Below are 25,937 nucleotides of genomic sequence, written 5' to 3'. Positions count from 1 at the left end.
CCTGGTGACTGGAGTTTGCTGCAAGGCTTGGTGGGTGAAATGTTAGCATTTGCTGCCATGATCTACTTTGACATCTTGCCAGTGTTTTACCACAAAATTGAAGGTTCAGTTGCTGAAATACCATCCCCAAGTGTGACAGTGGCGAGCACATGAATATGTAATAAGTGGTTGAAGAAACAGCTAGAGAACATTTCTGAAAGGATTTCCCTATGCTGATCAGTGTGAGCTGTTCTAATTAGCTGAGCAGCTGGATTTTAGCTGCTGCTTAGCTATCTTTGCTTGTCCGGACTGTGGGAAGTCACAGTTGCTGCATTCCTTTAGTGATGCAGGCATAGACATCTGCAGCATAGTGATGAGGATTAAATTGTCACTGGACTTAATTACTGGTTCAGGATTGCTTGCTTTTGGCGCCAGACCCAGGAGAGAGGTGAAGTTGTACCAGGGTGAGTCCTATTTCTAAGATAACCTTGTCTGCATTATCGAGCATTTGATTTCTTAGGTGACTGGATCTTTATCAGCCTTTGTACCCAAAGGGCTGTGACAATACCCCATTACTTAGCAGAGAAGGTGTGGATGTGTCTGCGTGTTAAGGTGCCTGGCTGCTGCCAGCTGCTTTTTGCTGGAGCAGTTCTGATCTCCTAGTGAGCTGATCTGGGCAACAAGCACCAGCGGGAAACCCAAATGAAGGAGTGCACCAGATCCTAGGAGGGCTGAGAAGAAAGCTTACCTGAGGCAGGACCAGCACTGGATGATTTGCTGTCAGATTAGCTGCATGTATGGCATTAGTCACAGCCTAAAGGTTTGTTTTGGTGAGCAGAGGCCAAGCCACTTCCCACAAAGAGAGCCCCTGACCTCCCCAGCTGCCCTTCGCACCACTCCTTTTGCGTCAACCCGGTGCTCTTGGGACTCTGCAGCCAGCTGGAGCTGTTGGCTGGGCTGGCTGAAAACTCATTGGCAGTCTGGGGCAGACGCTGTGCTTGTGAGCATGATCACGTGGCTGGTCAGGCAGACCTGTGGCCATGTCAGCATCAACATGAAAGGTCTGGAGGAGATGGTGGGCATGGGGAAGGGAGCACTGCTGGCTGCAGTTTTCTGTCTTAAACCAAGAGTGAAGCTGCATCATGGGTAGTACATTGGCTGTTACAAAGTTAGAATGATTTATAAAGTAACATGGAGAAATAGATGATTCCTTTTATCATACTACTGTTTTACCTCACAGTAATTTCAACAACAGCTATTGAAAAGTTCTTTGCTGGCATTCCTGGAAGTCACAAGATATTAAGATATTAAGCAACATTCTAACTTTGTAAAGGGGCATGTAAAGAGTCAGTAACCATCACAAGTGAAAATACGCTGAGTAAGTGCTCCTTACAAAGGTGTGTGAACTGGAGGACAGATATTTTGAGAAAAGCCCTGTATAACATGATGTGAATGATAAATTTAAAGACTTGGTAGCAGATGCTTCAATATTTATTTATTTTTTACAAGTGATTGACTTTTTTTTTTCTTACCAGACTTTTCTGTGTGTCTAGAATGATTCATGCCCAGCATCAGTCAGTCTGTCTGCCCACACCCAGGAGCAGAGCTGCCTTGCAATCAGCTGGGGTGGAAATGGACCCCATGGGACCCTTTCCATATTACTGCTGGCTTGAGATACCTGACTACCTTCAGCTAGCAAGTACAGCAGCTTGATGAATCCCCTCTGAACCAACTGAGGCAGTTTGCATAGGTGCACAGGGATGGCGAGTTCCCTGTTTGGAGGAACTGGCTTGGGAAGCTCAACACAGCTGCTGCCTTAGTTGAAAATTGAACAAACTTTGTACATTAAATTGACTAACAGTGAGGTGTAGGATAAATCCATAGATGTTGGAAGAAGTGTTTTGCTTGTCCTCTCCCTCTTGGTTAATTAGTGTGCAGGATGTATGAGTTTGCATCTCTACTTCCTCCATATTATTTATGGCTGGGGTGGTGTTTAAACTAATGTTTATCAGTCTCAAATGCTGTGAAAGTGCCCACTTCTTGCTGTCCATTCGTTTTTCTACCAGCCCTTTGAGTTTGGAGTTCTGCCTATGCGTGCTGTTGGGACAGCATGAGCACTACTGCCCCTCTGATGGGCTGTCTGTTTTCATGCTATCCTCCCAGTTCTTCTGACATAACTGTCTGGAGAGTCATGCTTTGACCAGGCTTAGAGATCCCATGCAGATTGAACTCCTCCCTGCTTTATTTTTCCTTGATGTGAGCATTTGTGGGGTTTCTGTGTGTGCTCTGGTTCACTGCTCTCCATTACATACAGGAGGAGGTGGGAAAAGAGACAGGGTCTCTATTAAGTGGAATAATTGCTGCAGCTCCTACACATCAAATAGGAGAACTGAATTTGGTTTGGTATTGCTAATTATTTGGATCCCTAGGGAGAAAATGTGGCCATTGCCTGTGGAGCAGAGGAGAATGTTGGCAACCTTATCACTCTTCATTCTGCAGGATGGGACAGGAGACTAGAAATGGTTGGCTGTGGAATAGGGCAGGGTTACCTCAGCTTCAAGTGTGGGTATTATCACAGTCTGCCCTAAGAACAGCATCTTTCTTAAATTACTGGGGTTTAGTACATAGCAAAGTTAGAGAATTTTCAGTCCCCTTACAGGGTTTCGTGGCAAGTAATAATAATCTAAATTAATTCCCATTTCTTTGTTTTTACAAGGCTTAAATAATTTTAAGTTAAGTGTGAATCACACTCTCCTGAGTGTAGGAAACAGTGCTTTGCCAAAGGAGAGGAAGGGTTTTGATGATAACCTGTTAATAGAAAGAGGAAAAGAAAAATTATCTGATAACAGCTTGCTTTGTCTGTGAGTTAGTAATTTTTCTAACAGAATCATGTTATTCTGGGTTCTAAATTACATGGAGAGTTGCGTACATGAACTGCTTGGCTGATAATATATTCATATTTCAGCTTCACTGGGTTGGTTTAATGAAAGATTTCACTTCTTTGTTCTTTGCACTGCAATTGTAAGTTCTTTTCTATACTTTTTTTGTTAGCATGATGCTTAGAAAATTGGGACTTTTGCATATATGGTGACTCCTATGGTTTCTAACCACAAGTGCCTGCTCTCATCTAAATTTGCTCCTCAGATTCTGAGGCAAATTGAAACAATTCAAGGTGCTCTTGCCAGATGAAGAAAGAACTTAACCTGTTCCATTTGGGTCTTTCTGATACTTAGGTATTCATACATCATAGATTATCTAATTTCCTGCTTTCAACCTTGAGAAAATGTTGAATTCTGAGGATAGAAAGTATTTGCTCCAGCAAAGGATTTAAGATTCATGTTAGCAGACTTCAGTCTCCTTCCTGCCTGATATTAAATATAATAAAAATAGAGCCCTAAATATTGCAGTTATTCCTAGCAATGAAGGTAGAAGAAGAATAATGCTACAAAAATGGACATCCAAAAGAAAGAGTTTAGTTATAAGGGAGAAAAAAGAATGAGTTACATCAGGGAAGAACATACAACTAAAATGTTTCTTGAAGATGAGCTGTATCATGATGGAACTTTTTGAAGGAAAGTAAGATCCCTCTGCTGCTGTGTATGTATGGTGAAATATGATTGATGGAACTGTTTTCTAGTGCTGCGTTGATAGGGGCTAAGCCACTTTTGAGCTGTTCCTGAAAGCAGACAGACTGACCTTGCTTATCCTAGGTGAGCCAAAGTATTTCAGAAGACAGTTTGGTCAGAGCAACATCCATTTCTAGTCTTTAGAGGGAGGCCATTTTTCTTATTTTTGCACGTGTCTCTTCCTTCTCTCCTCTAAATCCCCTATCCCTCATCCCACTGGTATAGCTGTAGTCATCAGCAATTGCAGTGGAAGTGCATGCGGAGCCAAAGCAAACACTGACAGTCTGTGTGTGGCATGCTTGCTCCGTGTGTGGAGAGAGCACTGCAAAGTGCTCCTGCCTTCTCTATAACTTTCCTGCTGGCACTGCCACTGATGAAAGCTGTAGGAGGAGACCTTATTGCTCTCTTCCAATATCTGAAAGGTGTTTACAGCGAGAGCGGGGTTGGTCTCTTCTCACTGGTGACAGGTGACAGGATGAGGGGAAATGGCCTCAAGTTGTGCCAGGCTAAGTTTAGGTTGGATATCAGGAAAAACTTATTTACAGAAAGGGCTGTTAAGCACTGGAATAGGCTCCCCAGGGAGGTGGTTGGGTCACCATCCCTGGGTGTGTTTAAAAACTGTTTGTATATGGTGCTCAGGGACATGATTTAGTGGAGGGTTGTTAGAGTTAGGGCAGTATGGTTAGGTTGTGGTTGGACTCAATGATCTTTAAGGTCTTTTCCAACCTGAGCAATTCTATGATTCTAGGAGGGGTGATTCCAGAAAAGGCTTGATTAGTACATCTTTCTATTGTAATTAAGTTAATGTCTTACACTGAATCTGATATAGTCGATTTTCAGCCTTTAGAAAGTGCTGAATATTCTATTGATGACATCTCACCAAGTGTTCTTAACCCACTGCGTTGCAAGAAAGAGTCTTTTTCTGAAGTAGGTTTGTTTTTGCTTTTTTTTGAATCTCCTCTGTAGCGTTTACATGTGGCATTTTTATTAATATCATGTTTATCAAATTAGCAGCACTTCACGGAATAATGATCTCAAGTAACTTTTGCAAAGTTATTAAAGGCTGTCAGATCTGTTAAGTAAGACCTTCAGGAGAGAGTCATAAGAAGCCTTAGTCTTACCAAAAAAACAGATGAGCTGGCAAAAGGAAACATTTTTCTGTCCTTGTGTGTCAACAATTTTTTGGTCATGTTGTATTCCTGCCTAACCCCACCCACCAAGTTATTACTGAAAAATGCAACTCAACTGAAAGTGGAGATCAGATATGAAGTAACTGTTAAAAATGCTTAGCAGAGGGGTCATAGGTGTTTGCTTAGCTGCGTAAGTTTTATTTATTTACAGAGATGTTAAGTCATTATATGCTAATGATCTGAGAATACACACACCCACATGGGCTCTTCTCCAGTTGTTACAGTCAAATGAGACGGAATATGAACTTCAGTACAGAATCAAGAGAACAAATGTCTTTTCAAAAATGACTTACTATCTTTGAAGAGTCTTTAAGCTAAGCTGTAACCTGGTTAGCATTGGAATGGGTAGGGTATGATTGTGTACTTCATAGGGGTTTGGATGTATTTTTTAAGGTAGTTGGGGCAAAACGAATTTGGCAAGCCCTGTATAATGTATGGGGATTCTCTACACAATGCTGCTTAGTTGTTTTCTCTTTGAGACATTAACCACTGAGTAATCATTTATTTTTTCTTTATTAAGCCAAGGACCTTTGTCATCCATAAGAGCAGCAATCAAGAGATGTAAGTCTGTTTTTCCTTCTTCTTGACAGTAATTGCATTATAAAATTGCTACATCTTCATTTTTAGTAACTGGATTAACTTTGTAAAAGAAAGTTGAACTGTCAAAGTTAACTTCGAAAAGGAAGTTGCTAACAGCCTTTGGGGGTGGGAGAGAGGGCTGTAATTACTTTTTTTTTTCCCCTTTGTATTATTCCCTCTTTATGTTTTGCTGATGATCTGTTCCTTTTTGCCAGTTACTAATGTTTTCTTATTTGAGCACCAGAGCATTTGTGCACAGATGTGATCCAACTCTGAAGACCTTGGGTTATGTATGCCCAATTCTTAGGTCACGTGACAGACTAGAAGCTTGTTTCATTTCAGGAGAAACCTACAGCACCTGTTTGTTGGCTATATTGGGGACAGGATTAGATGCATGCACATTATTCATTTCGGAAAGCAAGAAATTGTTTCTAAATCTTGAATGAAAGGGCAATCTCTTCTTCCCTATTTTTTTAACCTCTCTTTTCCTGCTCTTGATATTTCCAGACAATGAATTTCTTCAGCTGCGTCCTCTGAAGTATTTTATACTGTTTCTTTTTTCCCACTTTTCATTTGTATTTCATTTTTGTCCATGATTTCAATTTCATACTGAAGAAACAATGGGGAAAAAGTACATTAGTGTGTGTGCTACTGATCTGTTTCTTCTGAATCTATTAGTCAGGGGCTCATTAGAATGGATTGGATTGGAGGTAGTGAAAGGAGATCATGAATGCTTCATTCAGGGCAAGTCTACATGATGCTGTAGTTAAAATGCAGCACTTCATCTGTGCTATTGCTGCCGTAAATAGGAAGCTGGAAAACAGAGCACCAGATCACAGAAGGCCTTTTGTCACTGAGTCAGGAATTGATAGAGACTTTATAAGCTCCGGTTCTCCTCTAGCTGATAAATGGTTTAAAAGACCATTAAGCAGTTGTCAAGTATGGTTTTGAAAATGCAGTAGCAAGTGATGCCTCATTTTGAGGCACAATCAATTAAAAAATACATCTAGTCAAGAAGCTGTGATTCCATATATGTTATAGCGTTATATTTAATGATACTAATATGTGAATAACCATAAAATCTAAATAATGTGTGAATTATCCACATGATAGAAAAAAGTCTCCATGCACTTATCAAGGCATTGTACAGGAAACCTTGGTCTTATATGTGCCAGTAACCATACCTGTGGATGGATCTAAATGAAAAGTTGAATTTGAATAATTCCTAACTCTGCTTGCCATTAATCTGGAAAAGTTGAAGTATTGTCTGGAAAAATAGTTCTCTCTAACAGCATTAGAAATCAGTTTTTATTCCCTAATCACAGCTTCTGCGGTCTACTTATCTCGAATTTTCAGGAAACCTGATAAGTATCTGCAGGGTATCAGTCTTCCAACCTATGTATAGTGCTTAAGCTCACCTACTTAGACTTACTGGTAAGTCTCTTCCCATCACGTGGCCAAAGAAGGAGAGGACTTATTTTCCTTTCTGGCCGTGCTGACTACAACTCTGAGTGGAAAGATGGTGTCATTTTGTTTCAACTGTTTGATAGATCAAGCAATTGTTTGAAGAAATCAAGCATGTAATTGTGAGATGTGCTCAGGAGTCATTTTTTTCACCTGCACTCTTCAGAATTTACCTTTTATTTTTAATGACAATCTCAGCCAAGAGCATACCATTAAAAACACCTCCCTCTGAAATTAGCAGAGCTATTTCCTTGGATGCTTGAGACAGAAACATGCCAAAGAAAGTAAAAAGAAGCTGAGTGCTGCAGTGGTGAGACAAAGGGAAATGGTGTTTTTGCTCACTACTCCACTCTTCCAGAACAGGCTGGCAGAAACAAGCCTACTGCCATAAAATGTTGGAAAAACCTACAAGCTTGTTCCATTCTCATTCTGTCCTAGGCAAATATGTGGCTGATTGAAGGATGTGTAACAGCTTGTACACACTTTGAGGCTATGTCTTCCCATTTGGCAGTTTTGCAGTCATTTTTGGCTGTGTATTTTGTTTGTTTTTCATTTTTGTTTCGTCTTGCTTTGGGGCTTCCTGGGTTCTTTTGGCTCCTACTTTTTCCCAACAAGATCAATTCTGTGATCTCATTCTCTCCCCATCTGCACAAACATTTGGGCTGGCATAATGTAGAGAATGGTGCAAAGGCAGGAGCACACAGCCCAAGGAAAGGTGTGGGAAGGAGTGAAGTGATTATAAATTTCTACTATCAAATTTGAGTGAAACTGCAGTCATGCTCTACCCGTGTAGTTGTAAGGTTTTTGTTCAGCCACAGTGCCAGCCTCTGTGGTGCCCAGCAGTGTGGTCAGCTGTGAGAAAGCATTTGACCTGGTGGTTTTTGTCCAGGTCAGACAGTAAAGTTGTACAAAGAAGAGCTGGAGAGGCAGGAAATACAGACCGCTGTTGGGGGTGGCACACTCCTTCCCCTCTGCTGCCAGTGGTCTGAGCCCAAAGTGTGAGCAGGATCAGAGAGATGAAGTGAACAAAAAACTGTACAGAAAGTGCTCAGGTTTTTTTTTTGTATTTGATGTTCTGAACTCACTCCCTGTGGGGTCTTATGAGTGCTAATGTTGTTTCAAGAGGGGGGACCAAAGTTAGTCTTTGGAAGGGGAACTGGGCAGCCCTGTCTCTTTTAGCTGCATTCAAGCATCAAGTCAGCCTAACACCAATGTCAAACAACCTGATGTTTCCTGAGGTGCCTGGAAACAGAAATAGAAGAAAAGGAGCAAGACCTCCCCCTTGTGTCAAGAAACATGGTTCAGCTTTTATTTCAGAGACGTATGAAGATTTCTCATTAATTTGAAACTCCACTTTTTATGAATAGTATAATCACATCTTTGATTAAATTAGTTTTTTTCTGGTTTTAGCTTGAAGAACCTGCTCATTTTAGCTCTCCCTGAAGAAAGCATTTCTGCAGCCATGTAACACCCTCAGTATTGCAAAAACCACAGATGCGTCTTCTTACCTGGAATCAGCCTGTCAGCTCTTCTGTTGTATTAAGTAGTAGTTAAAGGAAGGAGCGTTTGCTCACAATTATGGCTCTCTCTGAGATACCGTAATGAATAACCTTCGTCCTCCGTAGGCAGATATTCAGTGAGAAGGATAACTTCTCAGTCTAATAGTCTGTATGTTTCACATTATCCATGGCAGAAAATTGTAGCCCAGGGTTGGGAAAGCATTGAAAGAAACTGTATTTTTAGATAGTAGCACACTTGCTTGTTGTAGAGATTATTACTTTAAAACCCACTGATAATAGTTAATTTGAATTATCTGAAATAGTTAATCGGAAGGATCACATTTACTCCTAGCTGCTGGAAGGAACGATAGATAAAAGTCATCAGAAAAATTCAAAGCTCAATTTCCCCCAAGGTTTGGGTTATTTGAGGTTATGGTTCTAATCTTCAGTGGAAGATGAAACTTCCTTTTAAAACAGTCTGCGGTGACAAAACTGTTCAGTATTTCATATAGTTTACTAATGGAAATGCACAGATTATTTTGTAGCATTTCTATTGTGGAAGCACTCAGCACGCACAGCAGGAGGGAATCTGAGCAGATCCCTGAATGAACTTGATATTGCCAAAAAAAGTTGCCTGGGAGACTGAATTCTAGCTCAGGTCTCTTTAAAAGACTCAAAAATGCATGTCAGACTGCTGTTGTCACCAGCTCATCTGTACCATCGCAATTTATGAGTTTGTCATATAATGGTTGTTAGAAAGTATATTTTTACAGGCATCTTGGGCTCAAAGCTTAAATTGCCTCCTGCCCCATTATCCGTATGTGTTTCAAATATAAATGAACTACCAAATTAGCTTGAAAAATATAACCTAAAATAGGAACTGTAGTGGAAAAACCCATTAAAACGTAACTGTGCAGCACAAACGCTACTCTTTCCCACTCACTATGCATTCCAGAAATAATTGGCTAAAGCCACTAAATACTGCTTATAAGAAGTATGTACCAAGAATGAATCTGTAAGTCACTCATCTCTTTTCTGTTTACAGAATTACTATTAATCCTTTACTTGATTAAAATATACTTTCACAGATGAAATACATTTGGGTGCCTCATTGACATTAACAGAAATAGATACTTGTATTTCTAGTGACAACATTATGGATTGGTTTGATGTTGTTTCTTTCTCTCAAGATCAGTAGAATTACAAGAAGGAAAGGTGTGGAGTTTGTGCATTGGATTTTGCTCTCCTACCCCTCCTTTAACCACTTTACTTACCCTTTATTTAGAAACCACTGTATGTGTGCTGTGGATATATCAACACTTATCACCCAGATCATTTCTTAATGTGAGAGTGGAGGGATTTGTGCAAAATCAGCACTGAAATACTTTTTTATTGACTCTCCTGGTGGAGAAAATGTTGTTTTTTTAAGTTTAAAGATGCCATAGTTTGAAATCTGGAGAAAGATGAATAGTGTGCTTTTTCAAGGCAATTCACAAACGGAGGGAAAAATAGCGTATGAAAAGACCACATGGCCAGAAAAATGGTTGTGGTTTTTTGTTGTTTTTAAATGAAGTATGTGCTATGCTTCAAAAATTCATGTCTTCTCATACGCTTTTTAATTTAAATTCACTTTGAACGGTAAAGGAATAAAAGCTGTGCCAGTCCAGAGACAAGGATTACTTAGAAAGTTTATATTTTCTTTACTTTAGTGTTTGTGGAACTCCAAGGAATACCTGAGAGCAGAAGATGCAATAGTTTTCACCTCTGCCCTAATGTGAATTTCAGAGCTTCCAAAACAAACGATGCTCTGAAAGTGTGGATGTAACAAAAACAGGAAAGCAAAAAGAGGGAAGCAAGTGATGGAAGGAGGAAAGAATTCTGTCGAAGTCCTTAAAAAAATAAATGTTTATATTAAATATTTATATTCATGAAAGGAGCTCGACTCCAGAAGTTCCTGGGAGGTTTTGTTTCAAGCAACAGAATGGACACATTTGAAAATATATAAAATGTTTGCTTCTACTAGTGATGTTATTTTTATATAAATATTTTTTGTTACTTTAAAGTGAGCTTGTTGATTTGATATTTGGAGTTTGATGGATTACATCGTTCTCTATGCCTCACTATAGTTTTGTAGCTTCTGTGTTTAGGAAGGAAAAGAACTATTTTAGGTTTTTCTTATTTGTTCTAATAACTTTAATAAATAGAAGTATTTTTAGAGTTTCATGGGAGAACACAGTATGTATTATTTACCTAGAAATGAAAAAACAGTAGAGGAAATTGGCAGGTTTATTGGCTTAGCTTTGCATCCCCCAGTAATTAGTTTTAATTTCTAATTACCATTGCAGTTTGGATGTACCCCAAGCAGTTGTATTGAATACACTTACCAAATTAACACTTACATCCTCTTTGCAAAAGTAAACTTGGAAGAGGTTGGATTGGTTGTTTGAGGGCTTTTTGGTGTGTTTTTGTTTGGTTGTTTCCTTGAATGTGTGAGTAATATGATTGCTGTGTTAAGATTTGTGAAAAAGAAAGTGAAGGTGATGTGGTGTTTATGTAGGGGATTTTCATTTGTCTTAGGCAAACCATTTTTACAGATCTGGGTTAGAAGATGGGTTGTCACTCCTGAAACTTGGAGGTGTGCTTCCTGCCTGGGTCAGTATTCCTGACCGTTAGGTGGGAGTATGAACTGTGGGATCCCAGCTTCTTGACATCTGGATCAACACCTCAACATAACCCATTATTTTTGGAAAGAAAAAAACACAGACACAAACCATGCTTTTACGCTAAATAAAGCATTCAAACATTCAAGGAGATTTTATTTCCCTCGTTTCTGCAGTTGCACTTTGTTGAGCAATACAGTGAACTTTTCTATATCCAGTTATATTCCTCATGGTTAATTATGGCAGGGAGACTTCTGAACACCCACTGATAAAAGCAGCATGGCACTAGAAATAAAATCTGTTTTTAACATTACAAGTTGTCCTTTTAAATCTCTGGGACATATGCTATCCTTGAGTGACTAACCCATTTAATCATAGTTTCTGGCTCTGGAGCCTTGGTTTGTTCTCTTTCACCTCCTCTTCCTTTTCTGTAACCCCTTCTTTTTTTCCTCTAGTACTCATGAATAGTGCACATCAAAAATGCCCCGTGGAAGAGGTATGTCTGACATAACAGTGTGTGATGCTCAAATCAAGTATGCTTTGCTGATTTCAGATTTCAGCTATGATTCTGTGATGGCACAGAAACAACGCAATCATCATCTTTCACGCAAAAAGATTCTACCACTTCCTAAATCGTCTTTGCTACGCAAAAATTTGCCCCTCAGATAATTTCCGTTTTTCATTGAAGGCATCAAAATGAGAACATGATGTGGCCACTGAGAAAATTATTTGAATATACTAGTAGTTTTTCCTTCTTGAAAAGAAAAGAAAAAGACATTAAAAAAAGATAACATCCCAGAAATGAGCCATCAAAAGCAAAATGAGATGTATTTAATGCTTCAAAGCAAAGGAAGTTTCAGCTCCAGGGTCACTACAATACAGAAGACAGGAATGTGTATTGAGAAGGAAGAAAATGGGCAGAACCATCTCTTTTGGTGGTATCTTGGACATAGAATGACTTAAAGTGATTTGAATGTGCACCCTAAACCTTTAAAAAAAAAAACACCCTTTCCCTCATATTTAATGCAAATAATTAAAAAAAAAAAAATCCTTGGTGTGTCTTAGAATCTGGGATTTATGATCACGTGCTGTATGCTCTCTGTTTCCTTTATGGTGGATGGTAAAGGCTTTGCTATTGTCCTCAACTATGTGTTGTGATGGTGTGTTTTAACTTTCTCCAAACTTTTGTTTCTTTTATTTAAATAGCTTCTCGGACTTCTAGCCATAGTGAACAACAGAGGGATAGAAGGTAGGATGCAATTATTTATATTGCAATTAGATGTTACTTTAAAACTTGTTAGATTGTGTCGCAGTATTACTTTTTATGCCTTTCTCTAGTTTGTTGTTGTTTGGTTGGTTTTTCTTTTTTTTTTTGTTTTTTTTTTTTTTTTTTGCATCTTGTTATCTTTTGTATGTTTAAAAAGAAATTAGGCTTGGAATAAAACCAAAATGCTGTGATGCTTAAACACGGGATGGACTAAGAGTTGGAGTTTGCTGCTTAGGTGTTGTATGTGTCTTCAAAAAAAAACAAAACAAAACAAAACCAATGTGACCAGACAGCAAACCTGTACGGAACTGTTTTAATTTCCTGACATCTATTTATGAGATCACTTCACAGTGAAAACAAGCACACTGTCAGGCACACTGTCACACATTCTGGTTTCTCCAAAGGTTTGAGAAGGGAGATCACTAACCTGAGAGAGAGATTTAAGAAGGGAGCCTTTGAACCAAATTGGCTATTACTTCAGGTGTGAAGGGACTGCATTCCTCCCTGTTTACTTTTTTTTTTTTCATGTTTTAGAGTTTAGGTTTCCGCAGTTTTTCTGTTAACACACAGAGGCTTCTGTAGCAGATGCTTCATCTGTTCACAAAGCTCGCTTCTCAAAATGTATTCTATGCAGGGCTCTAGATTAATCAGTGGTGGTTGGGGTCTGTGTTTGGAAAGCAGGTGCTGCCACTGCAGCTTATCCTCTAAAGCAGTTGTTACAGCAATAAAGCAGTGGAAGTACCTCTGGGTCCCTGTTATACTAGATGCTGTAAGCAAAGAAGCCCTGTCCCAGAGGGCTTGTGAGGCATGCTTTGCCCTTCCTTTAGTACAGTGGGGGGTTTCCCCAGAAGTCTTCAGGGTAGACAAGCTTATAGGTAGTCAGCCAGAGGCAGTTTTAACTATCCCGCTGTTTTCACATTGCAGCAGACTAAGGACAAATGCATGATTAGTTCTCATTATCCCTTGAAGACTAAGACTTCTTCCATCTAATTGAGTTACGCTTGTATTTGGATGCTTTTAGCATGTAAATTATTTCTCTGAAGCCAATAAACCTACTTTTTTGGCTTAGGCATTTAATTAGGTGTTCTGAATGGAAGCCTAAGTGCTTATTAGAAAGGTCAGGTAACTTGCTTTGAAATCATGGAAAGATACTTTGGTTAAATAAAAAAGACCTGAGCTGTTTGATTTCTGATGCTGAGGAAGCCTTGGTCTTTTATATTTAGAGTAACTATTTAGAGATGTTTTAGGTAATTATTCCCCTTTCTTTATCTCTAGGCGTCCTGAAATTACAATAGTTGCTGCTGAACCCCTGCGGCCGTCCTCCTGGTTTCCAGGTGCAAGCCCTGTCGCTCCTCAGGGATTAGGATTCCCTTCTGCTTCACCTCATGCTCAGTGGAGGACAAATGAGCTTCTTCCAGCCGAGGTGAGCATGGATTTACATGAACTGTGTTTGACATATGAAGGTTAAAAGAAAAAAAGGAGAGAGAAACAGTTTTATCACTAAGAATTTTACTTGCTTAGGTTTTTGTGACATTGAATAAAAAACTATGATAGTGCTCTTTTCCTCTGCATGTTAATTTAGTGTTTTAAAACATATATGCTTTTTCTAAAAAAGGTCAAATTTAGACATGCATCAATATTTCTGTCTTGTAGCTTCCTCCGTCTTATGAGCAGGTGATAAAGGAAATAAATCAAGTGCAAGTGAATACAACAAATAACAATAATGCTGCTGCTCCTAGACATACCACTACTTCTGCAACACAAACTGACTTTCCAGAGGAATTAATCAGCCATTTGCCAGAAAGTAATGTAAAAAGTGGTGTGCCTACACACTGGGAATCTACAAACTATCCAGGTGAGATCTTTTTGAATTCCCATTGATGAAAATCCTAGTTGGTTTCCTGAAGATGTTCTTTGTTATTCATCTCAAGCTGTGCTAGGGAAGGTTCAATTTGGATATTAGGAAAAAATTATTCACAGCAAGGGTTCTGATGCACTGGAAGGGGCTGCCCAGGGAAGTGGTGGAATCACCATCTCTTGAGATGTTCAGGAAACGTGTAGGTGTGGCACTGAGGGACATGATATAGTTGGCACTGTAGCATAGAGTTGACGGTTAGCTTAGATGATCTTAGAGGTCTTTTTCAACATTAATGATTCTAACATTCTGTCATCTGTGCAACAGTTGTCATGAATAACAGTTACATTTCTGTGAATGATTGATACTGTAAATTACTGCAAAACTCCTCTTTTCTGAAGTATCATTGCATTCACCTTTAGACTTCATTTAAAACTTCTCTAAGATGAATAAAATCATGTGTCGTTATGACTTTGTAATAAAAATCTTTACTGTTTTGCTCAATTCAGCCATATTGGCAGTTTTGTTCCAGTAGAGCTCACATATCTAATCAGAATAACAGCAGTGTTACACATTCAAACTGGAAAGTAACTGTCTGGATGTGTGTAATACTCAGCTGAGGGAATTACTGTACTGTTCTTTGGCCAAGATGTTACTTGTATACCCTTCCTTCCGGCTGCAAGCTAACAAGTAATTTTGAATTCACAACATGCAGATGCCATGCATTTCAGCAATCTTCAGTTTCTTCGTGGAGTTTATGTATTTTTTCTATTTCTCTCTTTTGAAAGAGAGTTTCAGTTTCACAAGCAGCACTGTGAACACAGTTCTGAGCAAAAACTATTGTTTCACATTCTTATGGCCAATAGAAAAGTAATATAAATACGGTGTTCTATAATAGGTAACTGAAACCTTTAATTTTCTGTTAGCAGGACCGAGTCCCCTGAAACCTCCTAGGCCTTCTGCATCTCTCTTGAACAGATCTTCTTCAGAAAATGAGACTTTCTTAATAGTTCGTGAAAATTCTGAAGGTCAAAGGCGCCAAGAAAATCCCAATGCTGTGATATGTCCTGTACCAAAGCCAAGATCAAGAAGCAATCTCAGACCTTTGGTCAAAAATACTGGAAGTCAGATAAGAGAGAATGGGGAAGAAGTGAACCAGTCTGACACGAAGAGGCAGCAACTTCCAGTTCAGCAGTCATCTGTCTTAGATGATAGCTTACTAGACAATCACGTGACAGTGGACAGCATGAGTACAGGCAAGAGCCAAAGTAGTATTGTTTCAAGAATCAAAGTTTTTGAAACCCAAGGAGCTAATGATACCTCAGGATTATTAAAGAAACCAGAAATTGCCCCTCGTTCCTTTGCCACAAGACCTGTACCTGCAAAGAAGCCAGTAGTTGCTCCAAAGCCAGGGGTAAACAGAGTTTCAGGAGACTGGGATGCATGGACAGAAAGCAAACCAACACCTTCCTCCAGAGAATTGCAGCTTCAACCTGAAGCAGCTGGGAGTAGTGTTGTAGCCAAACCTGAACTGCCAAAGAAACCAAAACCTGGCCTTGTAAAAAGTAGTAGTAGCGATTTTCTCAATGCAAAAAGCAGCTCAGTGGCAGAGAACAGCAACGAACAAAGAAAGTTTCCTGTTCCTGCTCCGAGGCCTCTTATTCCTAAAAAGTCACATTCTGCAGAATATCCTGCCCTTTCTTTGGTCCCTCTAAAACCAATCTCTGCTCCACCACGGACTTCTGTATCAGCCCAAGAAAAAGTTTTCAAGTCTCTGGGGGAATTGTCACCCGCAGAGAACTCCTCAGCACCTGCTTTGCAGAGTAAGCTAGATCTGGGAGGAGATCTGATCAGTTTTGATGACGATGTTTTGCCCCTAAGTCCACCCTGTGCTGTTAAAGATAGCATCAGTTGTGAAGCAGCAGCAGGTAAGATGCTGTTTTTTAAAACTGTCACTGTGGTTTCTGTTTACAGGTTGTATGATGCTGTATGAATTACATCTACCTATTCTGCCTGTCTTGGCAAAGTTTATGTGTGTATGAAATCCTTTGTTTTCTATTATGTCAAGATCACTGTGAAATTACTTGGGTTTGGGGACTCGGGAGGTTTCTAGGCTGTATAAATCTCAGAGGTTTCCTGCTGGATTTATTACACAATAACTAAAATAATGATAAAAGACTTGATGCTATATGCCAGATGTTGCCTCCAGAATGTATCAGAATTCCCTTTCAGGAACTTGGGACATCTTATCTTTTGCCATCCAGTCTAACTAATTTATTTGAGTGCCTGAAATTCTGCAATAGAAACCTCCTGAGCGCGGTAAATATGTATTTATTCCACTAGGTCATGTAGGGAAGCAGCAGTGTTTATTACTTAGAGAGAACAGTGATCAGACACACTGGAGTACTGTGAGCAGTGGCCAGTTATTTTCTCTTTCATGTCTTGGTCCATTATGTGGCTATATGCTAGTTATCCAGCTGCAAATTTTTCTGAAAAGTGAAAATTTCATGTGGATGGGTTAATTACTGCAGCTATATTCCTCTCATAAACTTTGTTTGATTCTGTCAAAAAAGAGGCCAATTGGGGCTTTTTTTTTTCTGATTTAGGTGGTTTAAGCTACAAGTAGGTGCTGGGCTGTCACTAGGTTTTACAGCAGTGAGTTTTCCCCTCTTAGCACTCAAGTATGTCCTGATTTATCCTATCAGTCCCATTGCAATCCAGGAAATGTTCTGCTTTGAAACAGATGGTATCATACAAAATGCATGTTTAAAGGACTAACTGTGAATTTAAACCTTTTTTTTTTTTACCTCATTTATCATTAAACATCTCAGCTCTCTGAAAAGAGATGCGTAAGTATTGTGTAGTTGTCACAATATATCAGTATTAATGGTTGTTAGTAAGTGGGATTTCTTTACAGTTTGTGGATTATATTTTTAGATGAAGCTCCAATTTATCACTTCCATTCTGCAGTGGCATAAAAAGCCCAGAGCAGATATAGGAAGTCCCTTACACCTTTAAATTGTTCAGGTTAATAAAAAATTTGAGGCAGCTTATGAAAGCAATGAAGTAAGGCAACAGAATGTCCTTCAGGACAGCTAATTAGCTTAACTTGGATTTGTGTCTGCCTTTTTCTTGGATGAAAGGGTTCCAGGAGCACTATAGAGGCTGCAGCAGACCTGGAAGGAGTACTGAGTGAGTGAAGAGGCATTTTGAGGTGCATGAGTGACAGCATCTAAATAGGAACAGAGTTACGATTCTAATGTCTGGAGACTGCAATTGTACAGCAGCCGCTGTGCGTGCAATAGTTTTAGAAGTTAGAAGCACAAGGAATTATGATTGGTTTCCATGCATCTGAGAGAAAATTTGTCCTTTCAGGCTTTTGTTGAGAAGGTTCAACAACTGAAGGAAAAATTGAACTGTTCTAAGTATGAAAAAAGAAAAGAGAGTTCTTACATTTTGAAAGTGCATAAGAATGAAAGTGATGTTTTGGCTGTGTGACCCATAAGACTGCCTTTCCCCAAACCTGAAAAAAGTAACTAATAATAATTCTTCTGTTAAATCTGACAGTGATCCCAAAGAACATCACCTAATTTTCAAACAAACACAACAGTATTTGTGATGAAGTAGTAACAGTGAATGGCAGTCTTCACCTTTCTGGCATCCTAGATGTTATTCTTGATTTAATTAAGAAGAAAATACTTTCTATTCTCATAGTTAACTGAAGAATTATTCAAATGATGATTTCTCGATTTCCTGAGTCAAATGTCCATGATTTCATTTGTTTAATAAAGTGACATCTTTGCTGCAACCTCTTCATACCTACTAAAGAGAAGGTCTAATAGCATTATTGTTTTATTACACTGAAAAATTAGAATTCAGTCCAGACTTTTGCAGGCATGTGTAAGCTGAAAATCATATATTTTGCTATACCCTTGATTACTAATGCCATGCTAGGTCTTGACAAAGCATCTACAAGAACAGCAGTGGCTTTCTGAAAAATGAGGCAACGCAGAGCACTAACACCAGCTATTTCTCCTGTTCCCATAGGAACAGCTTAGGATTTACAAGATGAATCCACAGTAAAATGTTTTGTAAAGGCAGGAAGAGAAGCTGTAATCTAGCTCCCAATTCCCCAGACCTTTGCATTTCTTACATATTTGTCATTGTCATTACTTAACAAAATGACAGCACTCTGCTTGTTGTTATGGCAACCCTAGAGAGGGAGGAAGGCTTTTATGCAGTGGTGTTTGAAACTAAGCACCAGCTGATTTTTTTTGTCAAAAAGCAGTTTTACATCACGGTCTATAATATTCACAAACTTTTTTTTTCTGATACAGCACAAATGCATCTGGCACTTAGACTAATGTAAATAGAATGGGACAGATTGATTACTGTTTCTGCTAACATCTGATGCAAAAGTAGGAAGGTGAAGTATTCAGTTGATGATGGGAAAGGTGCAACAGTTGAGGTGAGCATCTGGGTGAAACAGTGCAACACAGGCAAAAGAAATTGTTCTTCCAGTGCAAACTGAGAAATGGGGAATCAAGATCACTCTCAAAGCCTTCAGCGTCCGTGATGTCAGCTGAAGTCTGTTGGAGCACTGGAGGCTCAAGAACTCTGTGATTCAGAGGTTAACCATGGCAGAACCTTGCACCCACCTCTGGTCTTCACTGCTGGCCCAAGGGAAATATCAGGAAGGAAAAGTTAGGAATGACAAATCCCTAAAACAGTTCTTTTCAGCAGCAGACAAAACTGATGCCAGTTCTAAATACCTGCATAGTTTTTCACACAAAGGCTAGAGATAATGTTCGTAGGCGTTTGTATCCTAATGAAATTACTCCTGTTCTTGTCAGTCCCTTAGAATGCGAAGGCATCTACATGGGACTGTAAATCTTGAAGCGTTAATGCTTTGATGACAGTTGTGACATTGGGGATCATAAATAGTATTTTTACAAATCTCTTGTAGCTGGTAACTGAGATTTGTTCAGTACCTTGGGGTTAAAAGTTTCACTAAACTGTTCTTTTGTCAGTAGTCCATTTTTACAAGGGCTCAGAAATGAAATCCTAGTGCAAGTTGAACTAAGTAGAAGTTCTGTGGCTTTGGCAGGTCCAGGATTTTCACTTTAACTTGTATCAGTTGCTGTGTTAAAGCATGCAGTGTGACTGCTTTCAAATGTCCTGAGGCAGAAAATAAGGTAACAGTGCATTTAAAGCACATATTTAAATTAAAACCTAGAGGTGATCTTGCTAAAATATTTGAATTCTTTTCTATGTGTGTAGAGTTCTTCTCTTTTGCATTTTCTCTGAGGTGTCATACAGTTCACTGTATTACTCTGTTCACGATAGATCAGCACTTAATTTAAACCAGGTGTTTTGAAAGGTAATTCAGAGATATTCTTACCTTACCAGCAGAAGACAGCTTTCTCTTTCATCTTCATCGTATTTATGTATTTCAGTTCTAACAATAATACAACCAATGCATTTATCAATTCTTTTATTTAGTTATTTACTTCATCATAATATAAAAGTTCACTTCTGCCTGTAGGGGCAGAAAAAATGACCAAGCCAGTGATTACTGTCTATTTATATATATTGTTCCTTCTTCCAGCATGAATGGTAGCATCTGTGTGACACTGTGGCCAATTCAGAAAAACTGCTGCTTGAGTAACTCTGACTTTGTTTTCTGTGGGTTTATTGCCCAGCTGCTTGTTGTTAATTGCTTCCTCAGGAAGGAAGAGGAGAAAAAGAACTAAAATGTTTCTAACTGCTCAATTACTCCAGAACTACCTCCAAAATAATGCAACTTCTCTTAGTATTCTACTGTTTTACTTTCAATGACTTATCTTCCTTGACTCAGCAAGAATGGATGAGGCTGTGTTTCTTACTCTCTCGGTGTTGTCTTTGGGTTTTGTCTCCCACTGTATGTCCAAATACCATCTAGCACCAGCATTGTGAAGTTAGACGAGATTACGCAGCCAGTTTCTAGCAACATGACTTCGTAGCTGACCTCTTCAGCTACTCACTTCAGGTTGAGTTAGATCCTCCTGAAGGCTCTTACAACTTGAACTACTAGATTCTTTCCTGATCGACAAAATAGATTCCTGATATAGGAAAAATGTCCAAACTCTTACGTTGCAGTTTATGTTGGTCTTAGTCGTCCTTTTGTTCCAAAGTCTGTGTAATTACTGTTACCTCTAGTAATAGTAACTACCAGATTGTCCATGTTTAGTGTTTTGCTTTTAGATGCACATAGAAAGTAAGTGTGGGGATCCCCTGTTAGAGAAATGCCAAAAACCTGATTATAGTGAAAGCTTGGAAACGGTCTGTTTATAACCATCTCTGTGAACTACATAATGCTTTAGTTGTACATCCTATAAAGCTTGTCATTACATGTTACAGTAGCCCAAGACGTTTTGCTATTCTAGTAGCAGGTTTGATTTTATCTCTTTTCCAGCTTTCTAACACCATGGATGAGGTATTTCATTGCTCAATTGAGTACGTTTTGTTTTTTAACAAGTACACTTAGCATTGGATCTTCTTCTGCGCTTCTTAGAAATTTTACTGGTACATTCTAGACAGTGTTAAATTCTACTTAATTCTGTGACTTTGTGCATTTTCATTGTGTTGGCTTCTGCATGCCCCACGTGTATCCTGTAAACGTCATTCATTCTTTGTATCAGGTTTATTCATCAAAAGTGATGATTGCTGGCCTTGAGCTACCTTGCTTTTTGTTTCAGTTCATCAGATGTCAGCAGTGAAAAAAGCGCAATGCCTAATACCTCTGCAAGTAGTTCACCATATTTCTGCTGCTCTGAGTAGCAATAAATGTTGCTGCATAACATCTTCCTGACCTTAAGACTTAGTACAGCTTTTTTTTTTTTATCTTGCGTATGTGTGACAAGTTTGAAATTTCTGTATGGGCATCTGGATTACCTTTCCTTTTCTTGGGGGAAAGATAATCCTCAAGGTAAAACTTTGCGAAATCACTGTTTGCTTGCTTTGTTGTTGTGTGGTTTTGACAGGATGATATTCAATGAGTGCTTCAGAAAGGTCATTGAATGTTGTTGCATCAAAATGAAGTTTTGGATAACTTTCTAAAGCTCCTTTGTCTTCTGTAACCTGCTCATTTCCAACTTCAAATGACAATGATAAATGGAAGTGGGCAAGAAAGTTCTCTCTCCTAAACTAGTGAAAGAAAGAGGTGATATATGGTGTGTTTGGATACATAACTTTTATTTGTCTTTCCTACAAAGGAGCACGGTAATGTATGTTACCAATTAATCCTTTGAAACAAAAGCTCTAGAAGAGTAAGACTAATGAAAACAAAGGCTTTAAGCGTCACTGTAAAATTTTAATAAAGAAAGATCGATAGAAGTCTGTTGGTATTTTATGAAAAATGCCTTGCAGATTAATTTCCTTGAGCTGAGGAGGTTTAAATGAGTATATTAACAATTCTGTTTTCACACTCCCATGAATTATGCTCAAACGATGCCCAATAGTTGTTAAACAACATAAAAATTTGATATGCTGTCAGTCCCATTGCACAAAGCTACACAGTCATTTACTCAACCAATTTCTGCTGCAGACCCAACACTGGGGAATGGAATGACACAAACAAGGTAATGAGTTTTCTACTAATTATGAGGTGACAACAGTATAATTGAACTGAAGATAATGAGTGGAAATCTAACGTTTGTAAAAGGATTTTCTCAGATTTGGGTGAGAAAACAGAGGCTTAAAAATGATGTCTCTCAAATCTGTTGATTGAGAGACCTCAGCCAACTTCTGGATGGTCAAGAAAGCCATCTCTATGCATAGAAACGATCAGCAGTTGACAAAGAGTAATTCTGTGCAATTTGAAATCATCCAATTTATAAGAATTTTGGCTCATTAGAGTACTCCTGTTTGGCCTTACTCTGCCTATATTTTTATAAGAATGAGGCTTTGGAAAATGATTCATCGCAGTTCATGCAGAGCTTCCTTCACCTCTGCAGCAGGTGACTGTGAGAGATCCCCATTGCCTGCTTTGTTCAGACCTGTCTGACCATGAGTATGCTGTGCCTCGAGCTTTCCCAAGAACATCTATGGGTATGCCTCTACAGGGGGCTCCTTGCAGCTAGGGTATGGTTACCACGTAGCTGGCAGACAGGGGAGGAAAGCCTGGGTTGGATTTTATTTTTTCAGCTGGACCAAAATAATTCTGAACACCACTGTAAGAGTTAAAATTAGGTAAATCTTTTTAAACATGATTCAAATTGTAGCGGTGTAGCTTGCAGACTTAAGTATAAAGAAAGAAAAGGAAATCAACACTTCAGCCTTGTTCTAAGAGTGGGATTTTTATGTTTCTTCTAACTACCTTACTGCCAGACTGTTTGCAGCCCTACTGTGTTTTTCACTCCTCCAGAAGAAACTCTTGTCTGGTGCAGCTTTCACAGAAGGAATCTGAACCTTTTGTTGACCAGTGCTAATCTGAGCTTCTTCTACAATGAGAGCCTTGGGCTGGGGGCTATCAGGAGACGAACCCTAGGGCAGGGGGGCAGAGAGGCTGCTGGCAACGTATGAGGACCCCAGGTTTGTTGTATGCAGGAGAGCAGTCTGGCATGCTGTAACTCAGCAGCTTGTTATTATATGTTGCTCTGTCTGAAATTGTTTGGGGTATTGTTAGTTTTGAAATAATAAAATAAAGAGCTTAGTGTACTTGGACTACTTCTCTCTGAAAATACCAAGGTTTTTATTTTTAGTTACAGTGCCGAAAGATTTGTTCATAAGTAAGTACTGTACTTGTGGATATTTTGAAATCTAGTTTGTATTCACAAGCAGATTTCAGGTGTATCGATAAGCTGCACTGTGTTATGCTTTTCAAAGTTATCTATAAGAAATCATGACTTCACACTACTTAACCTTTCTGTTGTTTTTTCCTAAGTGTTTGGTAGGATTTTATCAAATGCAGAATTTCCAACTTTGTCACAAAGCGTGCAGTAGTGTTGGGAAGGGGTGAGTTTTTTCCAGAAAGCCCTGTAGAATTTAAAGAGATGCCCAGCGTGCTTCTTCTCTGAGGCTCTGACACCCCATAAATAACATCTCATTGAGCTGTACATCTAAAAGGGCCACCTTAGGAGATCAAGCTCATCTGTTGGAGCTGTGACTGCATGCCATGGAAAATTTATTGGCCAGAATACTTCTCCAGTTTCTGCCCTATGTGTTTATGATGCATTGCTGTTTTATTTCAATTTTTGGTAACGTCAGAGAAAAAGGTAGTGTCTGTTAACAACATAGAAACGAAATATTGCTTTTTGACGTGATGGTGTACTTTAGAAAGAACCCCTTGATTTGCATTTTATTTAAGTACAAGTATTTTTACAGCTGCCTTCTACGTGCACATTTGTTCTCATGCCTATTAATATGAGACCAGTGATTAAGTTTATTAATCACAGAAAACATTGCTCCTATCTTACCGATGGAATGACTGGACAGTCTAGAAGAGGAATGAGTGATGCATGTGGGGACAGACAGAGCTCAGGGACAACTGAGTGTCCTTGGCCTGAAGCAGTCTTCCCCATGACTTCTGGTTTATAATCAGCGAAAATGATGCAGAATCTTCAAGGGAATTAGGTATTCTACAGCAAAGAGATATTGTAATTAGTAACATTTACATTCTTTCTATTTTTCTGTTTGTTTCTGTAGGCGTTTTTTCTGCTATAGTGCTGGCTGTCTAGCTTTGGCAAGATTTTATTGATTAAAACTTTTTGGTGATTGTTTGCAGCATATTCAAGCAACTACTCTGAAAATACATTTCCCTGAAGCCATCCTGATTGAAGGTCCCTGTTATCAAGCAATGCGGTTGCTCTGGTTCAGTGGCTTATATAATCCTAGAAGGCATCTGGAACATGTTTGTGTTAATTCAACTATGAAAGCAGAAGTACCAAAAAGATATGTTATTTACAAAGAGCTCTACTCTATTCACATTAGCCCGGTGTTTGTCCCCGGGAACAGATTTATTTTTTATTACTTTCTTGGATGTGAAATATTAATGTCCTTAGTAACTAATGCAGTAGCTGGTAAGATTTACGTTCAGCCAGTAAACCTTAAATATATTGGGTTTTTTCCCTTATAGATCCATTCCAGTTTCTTCCCAAAATCGAACCGGCAAAGGAACAGGCAGCTCAGCCAGCTTTAGCACGGAAACCCACTGTTATCAGAATCCCAGCTAAACCTGGAAAATGTAAGTTTTTCTCCTGACTGAAAAATCTTTATCAGGAAATGATTTTAACTGCAACTAACTATTTAAAAAGGGAGTTGCTATTAACTTGTTATACTAGCTGTCAGAGGAATTCCAAGGTACAGCTTAACAAGACAAATGACGCACCTAAGAGCTGTGGTGGGAGGGAGCAATGGCTGGGAGTCATGCTACTCTTGCAGCTACCTTGTCTGGTGCCTTCCTTTGTATCAAGTTTGATGTTTCCTGAAACTTTTGGAGCTAATGCTTACCAGAGGGAAAGTGGTGGCAGGGAGATGATCTAAGAGCTGGCAGAGAAGAGGTGGAAGAGACCCTTTCAGCAGAGCAAACTTGTTCAGTTAGCTAAACCATACTGCTTCGGTAATAACTGACATATTCAGAAGTCAGCTGAGGATATTTTGTTGCCACTCCCAAGCTTCCTGGGAGCAGGGTCTGCTGTTGTCAAAGGAACCTCATTACTATAGTAATCTTAAGCAGTAGCATCTTGGTAGTAATAGAGGGAGTGTAAAAGGCATGCAAGAATTTGGATGCAAGTAACTGATTTGTTCAGCTTTGTGTCAGGGACCTTCTAACTATAGTTTTCTTCCACCTCTGATCCCTTATATCTTTACAAATTACACTGAGAGTGTTTCACAGTGGAAATTTATTGGAAAACTTGTGTGGGTCTTTGTGTGTTCATCTTTCTGTCCTTGAGTACATACTTGCTAATGTTTAGCCTTATGTTTTATCCTCAAAGCTTAAGAGGAAAGATCACAAGACTGCTAGCTCTAGAAACTTCAGACTCATATTTTATTAAATTGAGTGGATGTAGAACCAAAAATATCCTGGTGGCATCGCTGCTAAGACTGTCTCTCATTTCCTGAGATCCCCTCCCACCACAGTTTTCAAATATCAGGTTTTCTTTTCCTCTGCATATATGTGAAATGCAGTGGAAATGATGAAAAATGCAGAGAAAACAGAAGATAAGCTACGAGGAAAAGTCATTCTGCTAATATATGTTCATCAAATAGAAGCTTTATTCAGTTGGAAGAATTTGTTTACAGTAAAGAACCCAAGACATAGTTTGTCTCCACAAAGGAGATCTTTTGTTGCAATTTCCATTAAAAAAAGAAAAAAAGACTTAAAATTCATTCTTTTTGTCTTTTTCCTTGTTTGGACTCTCTTTTCAGCTCGTAGATAACCTGTCCCTTGCTGCTCTCTAGTGGCAATTGAACTTTCTACAGAAACTGCTGGTCATAATGTGCTTCATTACAGTTGAGGGATGTGAAGGACTGTTTTGCAGGAGCGACTGCTGGAAGATTAATGGGATGTGAAGGAATGGGATCAGGTTCCAAATAAGCAGAGTAGCCTTTTGTCAGATAGGAGCTACTATAGTAATGTAGGCTGTTAAAAAATGAGAGTAGTACAATTGGGCTAAGGAATGACAAGGCTATAGTAGCATTTAGCTTGTAGGTGAGCTACATGATCTCAGTACAATGTTTTTGGTTTGGTTTTTTTTTTTTTACCATTCTGGGTTAATTCTGTCAGGAACAAGTGCAAAACAAAAAGCCCAATAAAACTGAAAAATAAAAAGTTAAAACC

At 39.0% G+C, this 25,937-nt stretch overlaps 1 protein-coding gene across 22 annotated transcripts in view; it reads left to right on the top strand.

The window, feature by feature from the left end:
• The window catches only part of SH3D19 (SH3 domain containing 19), a 103,514-nt gene that overhangs the window by 58,920 nt on the left and 18,657 nt on the right, over positions 1 to 25,937 (top strand). For 7 of the 22 annotated variants that reach the window (XM_046941245.1, XM_015276660.4, XM_046941248.1 and 4 more), the window contains 7 exons: positions 5,316 to 5,356; positions 11,453 to 11,493; positions 12,204 to 12,246; positions 13,540 to 13,687; positions 13,918 to 14,119; positions 15,046 to 16,047; positions 24,234 to 24,341. In XM_046941245.1, coding sequence (XP_046797201.1) covers positions 11,478 to 11,493; positions 12,204 to 12,246; positions 13,540 to 13,687; positions 13,918 to 14,119; positions 15,046 to 16,047; positions 24,234 to 24,341 — 1,519 coding nt within the window. In that variant the 5' untranslated portion in view covers positions 5,316 to 5,356; positions 11,453 to 11,477. Of the gene's footprint in view, positions 1 to 5,315; positions 5,357 to 7,930; positions 11,494 to 12,203; positions 12,247 to 13,539; positions 13,688 to 13,917; positions 14,120 to 15,045; positions 16,048 to 24,233; positions 24,342 to 25,937 lie in introns of those variants that run through there. The other 15 variants (XM_420444.8, XM_046941251.1, XM_040699168.2 and 12 more) reach the window with 6 other exon arrangements.

Source organism: Gallus gallus, chromosome 4 (genome assembly GCF_016699485.2).
Source record: "Gallus gallus isolate bGalGal1 chromosome 4, bGalGal1.mat.broiler.GRCg7b, whole genome shotgun sequence".
NCBI classification, from domain to species: domain Eukaryota; kingdom Metazoa; phylum Chordata; class Aves; order Galliformes; family Phasianidae; genus Gallus; species Gallus gallus.
This window is presented reverse-complemented; position numbering and strand designations above follow the sequence as displayed.